This window comes from Protopterus annectens, chromosome 9.part0 (assembly GCF_019279795.1).
Source record: "Protopterus annectens isolate FY-2018-M chromosome 9.part0, PAN1.0, whole genome shotgun sequence".
Lineage (NCBI taxonomy): Eukaryota > Metazoa > Chordata > Ceratodontiformes > Protopteridae > Protopterus > Protopterus annectens.
The window spans coordinates 1,808,568,483-1,808,578,880 of record NC_056743.1 but is presented as its reverse complement, the minus strand read 5'-3'; the positions used below and the strand labels follow the sequence as shown (position 1 = coordinate 1,808,578,880).

Below are 10,398 nucleotides of genomic sequence, written 5' to 3'. Positions count from 1 at the left end.
ATGCATGCAGAGCTCCAAAACCACAAAGCCATATAATATTATAAGATTGACACATCTTGAAGGGGGTGTGTGTCTTGTGTGTGTACATATCTATACATTTAAACAATACAAATGGTGATACTTTTTTGTCAAAATGAGACGGACAGACAAAATACAATTTGTTGATATAAGATGGATGACTCAAAGACACAAGGAGGTATTACTTCACGGAAAAGTGATGTATGATTGGATCAGCCTAACCAAAACAGTAGCACAGACAACAAACATCCTATAATTCAAACAAATGTACATGACAAACAAAGAACTCCTTGTGAAAAGGGAGATTAAAATAAATTTTTGGCTAAGAAGCCTCTCATACTTGTCTAATAGGTAAGGACATGGTTAGAGATTAGGTGCATCTAACTACCCATACCTGTTTTTTTGTGTGTTTTATTTCTAATGTATTACTTCCCAAGCCAGTTACTTTTACTGAGCACAACAGGATTATATTGGAAAAAAAACCTGTTTCTGAGCTGCATCACAGGCACTGCTGTGAAACTCAAGTGTGAAGGATAAGGTTATGAAGCATAAGGATACAGACTTATCAAATAAATTTGTGCCCAGCTAGCAGTGATATCATCGATGAGTCACTACGACTAAGCATACTGAGCAACAAAACCAACTGTTTTCCTAGCAGATGTTGTACAATAAAGTATGGAAACTGTCAAAACAAAAATGGATTTTTTTGCCATAAGAACCGAATTACCACTGAAAGACAGTGTTAAAGAAAATAAAATTTTCATCAAATTATTTTATTTTGCAGCAGATTACACAAGTGTAAAGACCACTAGACACAGCTAGACTACCATGATTATGATTTGGAATGTGGAAACAGAACTCCAAGGCACGTCAAAAAAGGACTGAGCATTTGTACTGTGATGTAATCTGTATGCTGCAATTACATGGGGTGTTCAGATCACCCCATCCACATTACGTCAAAATGACCATTTCTATGAAAATGCAGTTCCATATCAAGTAGGTATAACTTATCCATGCAATGGCAACACAAACAAAACATGACTTTTTAACATAGCACTAGAATTTTTGATTTGGAGAAGGAACAAAAACTTTTTAATTTAAATAAAAAATATACCAACATTTTACAGCCAAAAAAAAAAAAAAATCAGTGTTAATAAGAAAGCTTCAGTGCAAGTAGAGAAGCATATGGAAGGCTAACTGGCATGCCTCAGGATTATGTGTCATGCAGGATGCAATGTCACGGTTCGCTTCTGTAACAGTTTGTCACTAACTCTTGCACCGATACCTCTACTATAGCAGAAGTGGCAGACTAAGTCTACCCTGATTCAGAAAGACTTGCTCACAGTGTAAGTGACTTATTTTGGTGTAAGGCCTATCTATAAACAGGCATACTATGGGGATTAAGCACTCACTGGTCCTCTGAAGCAAAAGTGGTTTTCCAGTCCATGATGAGAATATAATCAAATGGGCACTGCAGAGCCCTACAATCAATCTCAGTTAGTAGTCACATATATAATTTTTTTCTTTTCTCTGCCTTAATGAAGTCATTTATGGGACATCTCTCCGTGAGACACTGAGACACTACAGATACTTAGAGGATGTATACCTACTATGTGTGTACCTTCAGTCTAAGTTACTCAATCTCTTACTGAAATGTGCGAGACAGCCAAGCACAAGAGACCAAAGTAAGCTCAGTAGTCTGAAAATATGATGTCTTCTTAACGCAAAATTTTATTGATAAGTAAAACACAGCGTTTTCGCTACTAATGAATGTTGTAGCTTCTTCAGAGAACAAGCAAAACAGTTTGGCACCACTAATGCAGAGATTAAATACATTAATTAAGTAATTAAAAACACATCACTTCCCTTCCTTCTAAACCAAGAAATTAACATTGTATAATAGTAAAGAAAGAAGAATTGAAGACCGTCAATCTTAAAAAACTTGTAAGTTATTCAGAAGTAAAAATAAAATAAAAATACAAAACATATAACAACCAAATATGCCCCTGTTGGTATTAAACTGTTGTAGTGTTACAATAAAAAGGCAAAGGCATAGAGACACTGTGCCTAGTAAAATACAAGCCTAAAGCTCAAACATGGGGTATACCAATAAACATAAATATAAATATAGTGCATTAACCATAATATAGGAAGTGTATAAAAGAAAAGACAATACTAGACTCATGTACAATATTTATGTGGAAAAGATATATATATATGGTTATACAAAGAGCTGTAGAGTCTATTCTTTGTTGTAGGAAACATATGTGTATGTATTGTAAGAAAGAAAAAGAAAAAAGATGAATGAAGGAATAAAGGATGCAGGAAATGCAATAACCAACAAGTTATGAATATGAGTAATAAAATTGTGCAATGTAAATTTTGAATATGGATTGTGGAATAAAATTAAATTTTAAAGTAATATTTAAGATGATAAAAAAGTAAGAATGTATAATTATCTTAAATAACTTTTAAGTTTAAGGAGACAAGAAATGTTGCAATTTTCATTAAGGCCAGGAGGATGAAAGGCATCTAATTTTATCTGCCATTCTAATTCCCTGGTTTCTAAAATTATTGCTGTGGGATCGCCCCTAATGTTATGTGGAATATGATCAATGGCAGTGAAGTGAAACTTATGTCCAGTGTGTTGACCAATGTGTTTGGCCAAAGCGTTGTCATTTTTACATTTCTTGATAGCGTACATATGTTGGTAAATTCTTTCTTTGAATTTACGATCTGTTTTACCAACATAGTACGCTGGACAACTGTCACAAGTAGCTAAGTACACAATGGACTTAGTCTCACAGTTGATTTTATGATGGATACTGTGTTTTTTGCCATTCAACTGGAAAGAGTTGCCTGTCCTTAGGCAGCTGCACCAGTTACAATGTCCACACATAAATGTGCCTTTTTGTTTAGAGAGCGTGTCAACGTTTTTGTGCTTCTCTAACAAAGCTTTCAAATTGTGTCCTCTCCTATAAACTATAAGGGGCTTGTCACCTAATTTCTCTAATAGTAAACTGTTACTGGTAATAAAATACCAGTTCTTAAATATAATAGAACAGACTTGGTTAGAGTCTGTACTATATGTTGTAATGAAGCTAGATGAATACTTTTGAGTTTCATCATTAGTTTGCGACAAAGAAATAGTTAAACCTGAGTGTGATACCTCAATAGAAGAGGTAGGGACGTCAATGGGCACCTCATGGTTATTATCCAAAAGGGGTTTATAAAACCCCCCCACTCTCTTGTTTCTGACTTTTAATATTAATTTGTGAATTAATGCCACAGGATAGTCACGGCTACTAAACATGTCGAACAAGAGTTGGCATTCTGTGTCAAAATGAGCTTCAGTGCTGCACATCTTAGCCGCTCTGATAAGCTGTCCCTTGACTATTGATCTTTTTTGCTTAAATGGATGTTGGCTGGAGAAGTGGAGAAATGAATTACAATAGGTTGGTAAATTGAAGAGGACAGGGAACCATCCATTATATTTTTCTCCAGTCTAACATCCAAATAGTCAATAGAAGATGTGGAAAAGTGATGTGTGAACTTGAAGAATCGAGTAGTACTGTTCATGTATTCAATCAAGAGCAAGGCATCCTGCTCTGTACCCCTGAACATGATAAAAATATCATCAAGGTATCTGGTGTAGTAAGCTAACTGATGTGTGTAGTTTGGATTATCAAGAATGAATTGTCTCTCCCAGTAAGCTACAAAAACATTAGCAACAGATGTACCACAGGGTGACCCCATTGCAATACCTTGTGTTTGTAAAAAGTATTGCTTTTCAAAAATAAAGAAATTGGATGTTAAAATAATCTCTAACAGATCCGTCACCGTGTCAATCTCATTTTTAGGGGCTCCTAAATGGGTCAGGATGTTAGCTATCCATTCTATAGCCTCTAAATGTGGTATAGAGGTGTAGAGGTCCACCACATCTATGGTGAGAAAATTACAGGAAGGGTCTAAGTTAAGCTTGTTAATGTCAGAGAGAAAAGACCACGAATCCTTACAGATACCAGGGATTAATTTGAGGTATCTGGACAAAATATTGTCTACTAGACGTGCACAGGGATGGGTCATAGAAGACCTGCCGTCTACGAGAGCTCTCATAGGCGGGTTGTAAAGATCCTTGTGGATTTTAGGGATTCCGAAGATAACAGGGGTCTTAGGTGGTGTAATGTCTATAAAGTGGTAGGTGTCACTGTCTATCTTACCTGAGAGAAATAGATCTCTAAAGTAACCCCTATTTCTAGAGTAGGCTGTGTTCATCTCATTAAGAGAAGACAGTTTATAAGCTGGACTGTCCAAGATATTCAACATGTTTTCAGTATAATCTATATTATCAAAGATGACCAGGCCACCCCCTTTATCCGGTTTCAAAACTCTTACTGGCAGATTACAAAGTTCGTTCAGTAACAGTTGTTGCCCCTTAGAAATATTATATTTCTGTTGTCTAGAAAAGAGATTGTGATTCCTGTCCAGGTGCCTCAAATCAAATTCACATGCTCTTTCAAAGAGAGACAGTTCAGGGTGTAATGGAGGACTGAATACACTCAGTAATTTAAGGTTAAAAGACTTGTTGCATGGGGCAGAAAACAATAAGGCCAAGTTGAGTTTACGTGTAAAGCATTTTAGATCTATTATAGTGTCAGTTAAATTGAAGTGATGACTAGGTACAAAGGTGTTTCCGAAAGCCAACAGATCAATTAATTCTTGTTCTATTTTGAAGCTGGAAAAATTGTAAATTTTAAAGTCTCCCTTTGTGTTAACTAGGATATTTAAGACTGTGTTATGCCCAGTGTCTGAGTCAGAGTCCAAGTTTAAGATCGATGGTTGTTCCAGCATCTGTTCCTGTACCCTGACTGACGGTTGTTGTTGCGCTGCCCTAAAAAAACATTGTTGTTATTCTTGTTGCCACAGTCAGATTGTCCTTCCCCCTGATGTTGAGGGGCGTTGTTAAAGTTATTATAGTTATTGTTCCTACTGGCCTTTATCCTGTTACTCCGGCGAGGGCCTTGGCCCAAGTCCGAGTCAGATTCTTCTTGGATGATGTCCAAATTGTGACCCTGATGGTAACCAGAGTCACTATCCCTGTCAGGAGGTAAACGGTCAGTAGTTAAGGGCTCGGAGTGAACAATGGGAGTCCCTAGTTTGACATAGGCTTTGTTCTGTTGGTAAACTAGTCTGTCCCTGCTAAGTTTTTTTAGCTTTGTTAGCTTTTAACTTGGTTAACAATGCATCTATGCTATTAAAGACACGAGCGTAGTCGTATTTGTATCTTACAAAGTCCAAGTCCACCTTTATCAGATTGTCCAAATCATTAATTTCTACTGTGAGAGTAGAAATGTGTAATGAGTAATGTTTAATAATTAACTCTAAAAGTTGGAAACCCTGCTGATCAAACAAGGTTCTTAGGTCTGATAAGAATGCAGCATCAGCTAGTAATCCTGTAGGTGCAAATGTGCTGCGCAGTCCTTTAGGAATGATTTTATCCTGTAAACATTGTTTGAAGTAGCATACTTCAAGTTGTAATTTCCTCAATTTTAATAATTTAAAGTCAAGTACCTTAAGTTTACTCACTAGGGAGTCCATAGTTGTAGCGGTGTCAGCTGTTTGTAGTGCCGGTAATTCCTGTGGACCATGCTGGAAAAATGTGAAAGAGTCCATGTCAGTGATCCACTCACGAAGTGACGAAACACCTATGAGCACAGAATTCAAATTATTGCTGACAGCGTTATCAGCTCCCAAAGTACCTCGTACTGTATGTGGAACAGAACTAGGGCTTCCAGCGGTAGAATTAGGAGGAATAAGTTGACCCGCTAGAATAGAGGTGGAGCCCGAGATATGAGGAAAGTTTCGTTGCAGAGTGGCACTGCCATTATTACCATCAGCCATTCTATGGTCTAAATTATCCAGACGTGAGTTTAACATGTTGAGCCGTTGTGTGATTACGGCAAATTACTGAAATGTAGTCAGATAAGCTTTTATGACAAAACAAAGTTGTACAGAAACCTTTACAAGGACAGTTCTAGGACCACTCAGTGTTTTACTGCTATTGAGAAAGTAATATTAGTGAGATTTGTACATGCACATAAAAAACTAACAAAAACTATCCAGTTCTGAATTCAACTATTTGAATGTATGATGCAGTTATCCCCCCTTCAACTTATGGACTCAAGTGGGTAAATAATCACTAAGAAGGTGGAGGGGTCACTGCTCCGTGCATATCAAACAAAGAAAAGGCTGTCAAAAATGATTTTTGATACAGCTTGAAGAGATGGCTGCAGAATTACATTATCTACATTTATTTGTGTGTGAACAGCCATTACTGAATCCAATATTGTCACTTGGTAACGGTCAGCTCACAAGTACACATTTGGCATGCAATGGCTAATTTTTATCTTAGCAACAGATGGGACATACATAATTGTGTGTGTGTGTGTGTGTGTGTGTGTGTGTGTGTGTGTGTGTGTGTGTGTGTGTGTGTGTGTGTTTTCCTCAAACAGAATCTTTTCTTTCATCTACAACACAAGTTGACATTTTTCTCATTAATTTATTTCTCCATTACCTATGAACCATCAATCCTCCTGGTACCAATTGGGTCCACTCATTCTCTTTCCTCAGGATGAGAGCCAGTCCCAGCAGAGTGTCATCTGATCAGCCATCAGACGTTTTCTAATGATCCAAACCAAAGGTTAAAAATGTCATGCAGGCAAACCATTCAGTAAAAATTGCAAGAAAACCAAGCCAAGCTAGAGTTACTACTGTATAACATGTTAAACTGCCTAATGTGATGGCCTACTAGATATATGTAAATGACCCCTTAAGGAAATAGTGTTTCAGCTACATGGTTTCTAACTGTCCATGACTTTTTTACACATTCAGAAGCCATGCAGCTTTATGTATACAGTTAGTCAGGTTTAGATTCATTGGTCTGAATGTACCCACAAATACTTAAAATCAAAACATTCAGAAAACCATGTAGCTGAAACACTATGTCCTTAAGGGGTCATTTGCATATATTACATTAAACCTCATGTAGTGAAGGCCTATGGATTACACCATGAAGATTACCTTGGCTGTTTTTTTTTCTTGCAGTTTTTACTGAATGATTTGTCTTTGTGGCCTGTTTACTCCTTGGTTAGAAGTTATCCATGATATTTGCATGCATCTCAATGTTTATGGGCATCAGGCTTGATTTTAAGCTGTGTTTCTTAAGTATAGCCAGACAATCCACTTATGTTATACTGATGAGTTTACTACAAAGGCTGAAACATGCATGTGTACAGTTACTAAGGTTTGGTTGAACTGACTTTAGTCTACCCATAAAGACTTGTCATGGACATTCTTAAGCTACACAGCTGAAACACTGCATAGCATCAAGGAGTTATTTGCATGCATCCCCTGGGCGTCTACTACAGGTGCTTTAAAGTATTACACAATGAAGACTTTAGCTTGACTGAATTAAGTTTTCTACTGAAGATGCAACTCCCTGCGCCTAGTCACTGTGTGCTTAACAGTGTGCAGGCCTGCAACCCCTCCCATCTTTTGGAAGGATGTGCATGCTTCAACAAAGGTACTCCCCAGGGGGCTATATCTCTATGGAGGCGATTGCATTATGTAGAGCTCAGCAGGGGCAACAGCACATAGTTCTTCTTTTCTTTGCCTTCCTACACCCCCCCCCCCCACCCTAAGGATGTGCAGGCCAGAATCTGATGTTCTCTTCCACTTCTCATCCAGCTCCTTCAGCACCTCAGCTATTAATTGAACTTGGGGTATCTGGGTTTCAGCCATGTAAGCTGCTGAGCTGGGCCAACACTAAGACTTCAAATTCAGTTAAATTTTTGTTTTCAAAAGAAAGATCTATTACAATTCAAAACATTACTTTTTTTTTTTTAAATACCAGAAAGCATATATAATGAAAACAAATGCATTTTATCAACAATTTCATTGGTGCATGAAGGAGGAAGCTAGCATGTATAAAAAAATAATTCAATACAAATCAGCACAGAGAAAACTAACCAACAGTTCAAGTCTAAACTGTTCAGAAAACTCGTGGGAAAGAATGTAGCCCATTTTGAAAGTTACAAACCACATAAATGAAAAGCAGAAATATTGCACCCATGTAAAATGCAGGACTTAACAGTGCAGCAAACTTGGTAGCAAATTAATTGCCCCAAGCGATTCTTCACTATAACTTCATCTTTGTTAAGGCAATAGCCAATAAAGCTGTACTTTTTTCCTTGTTACTGTACAACCTATTTACTCCCTTGCTGTGATATAACAAATTATCACTTATAAGGCCATAATCATTCAGTTACCTTACTTCCAGGCAAGTAGCCCACTGGTTCAGAAGTAGCCTCGTCTGCCCGCATCACTGCCAACTCAACATTAACTATTGACATGGGGACCAAACAACCAGGGAAGGTCAGAGGATCAAGAATAGGCTCTGCCTGTACACCACCCTCCAACAGCAAAGGCTGAGAGTAAGGAAGTGTTGCCAAAAGCTCTCTAGCATGAACCACCTCTGAATGAAAAACTTGGAATATGTGGGGGGCATGCAGCAAAAAGACCATGGTGGGTGGGGTCCCAGCCAGGGATGCATCTGCAAAAATAAGGTACAGGCCTCCCAGATGTTAAGCTCCACTGCAAGGTTCTCAGCGTACCAATAAAATGCACTAATACTTTTGCAGCACAGCATCATTACACCCCTCTGCCTTCAACTCTCTTTCATTACATGGATGGATGTTGTGATGACAGCAAAAGGCAGGATCCATTTCAGAGAATGCCCTATTATGAGGGGTGGGGGGGTGTCAAAATAAATTAAATAAATTACTTCAGGCAAATACCCAATAAGGCTCTTAAGCCCTTAAAAATTAGACAGCCTGAGAGTAGGGGTATACAGGGCTTTTATGGCTGGAAATTCATGCAAGGGATATAGATGAAGCTGGTACACAAGAAAAATAGGATTCATTCTATGAGACTAGAGAGGCATCACCCTCCTGATATGCGAATACCATGTCTCGTTATTTCATTTAATAAACATGCTAGTCCTTAAATGTTTTCTATTCACTCCAGTGGCATAATAAATGTTCTCAAAATATATTGTGATGAAAGAATTCAAACAGCTGATAACAGCAACATTACACATGACTGATCAATTTAGCTAGCTAGCTAATCACAGGTTTTACAGATGGGGGGAAGAATGGTGCCAAAAGTGTTCCAGAAGCTCATCAGAAGAACTGGTCCTCTTGTTCCATGGTGAATCTGTCTCAGTGCAATGCACAAGTTCAGCTGCTACATAATCTGTGAAGGCAGAAGAAGTAGAAACGAGCAGGAATCAGATAACACTGGACTGCAGTCACAGACAGTTACAGCAACCTAAAAGCACAATGTATCCTAGATGTATGATGTTCCAGGTTTAGCAGTATTTCAGTGGCCGACTTCTGGGATTCCAGATTTCCACAAATGTCACCCCAAATTGCAGTAGCTTAAAGTCTGGCTTGTGACCACCACTGTTTACATGATTTGCAAACAGCAGGAACAAGGCTGCAGTCATTTTTGGAAGGATTTTACATATGACAATTTTAAAATGGGACACAAAACTACCAGTTGACACAAACTTTGAATCACTTATTTTGAAGCAAAACAATTTCTGTTTTTAAAATACTGAACTAAGTGGCCATTTTTTCTGGCAGAACATGTTAATTCACTGCATTATATGTGGTCCTTTATTATGTTCAAACATTGGAAAGAAGGAATAACTGTGAAGTGGACAGTCCATGTATACACTATCACCCTCTAAAGCATTCCTCTCATAATGGATGATTGACTGAGTCTATAACGGAGTGTCTAACAGGCTTCTTACCAACACATTTGGCACACAAAGTTCTCATACTGTCTGTCACAGCTGCGTACAACAAAGGATGGATGCACATATTTAGTGTGACCAGGCCTTTGGTCACTTGGTAGGAAGAATGAATAAAGACAGAAGTGTCTTTCACAGCAGTATCATTACACTGTGTTCTCCTATATAGATTAATGTTCCTTAAGACTACATAAGGTACATAAGAGATGGCATACAATGAGACCACAATGAAGATCATTGCACCAATTTTTTTCTTTTCTGCCAGTGTAATATTTTCATTTTTGTATACAGTCCACACAATGGCAACATAACATGAAAATGTTATTATAAATGGCAACCCACAGGCAAAGACAGCCATAAACAAGCTATATGGGATGTAGTCCTTAAGTCTAACGTCCACAGCAGAGCCTATACATTCGGTCAGAGTAGCATTATTAACCAAAGTGGGCTGTATTGTGGAGAACACCAGAACAGGCAGGTTGATCACAAACACCAACATCCATACT

General features: G+C 37.9%; 1 protein-coding gene across 1 annotated transcript in view; it reads right to left on the bottom strand.

The window, feature by feature from the left end:
* Positions 1-9,839: 9,839 nt before the first annotated feature.
* The window catches only part of P2RY11 (purinergic receptor P2Y11), a 118,030-nt gene continuing 117,471 nt past the window's right edge, over positions 9,840-10,398 (bottom strand). Inside the window, exon 2 of the mRNA XM_044082356.1 lies at positions 9,840-10,398. This exon is cut by the window's right edge and continues 633 nt beyond it. Within this exon, the coding sequence (XP_043938291.1) occupies positions 9,840-10,398 (559 nt within the window).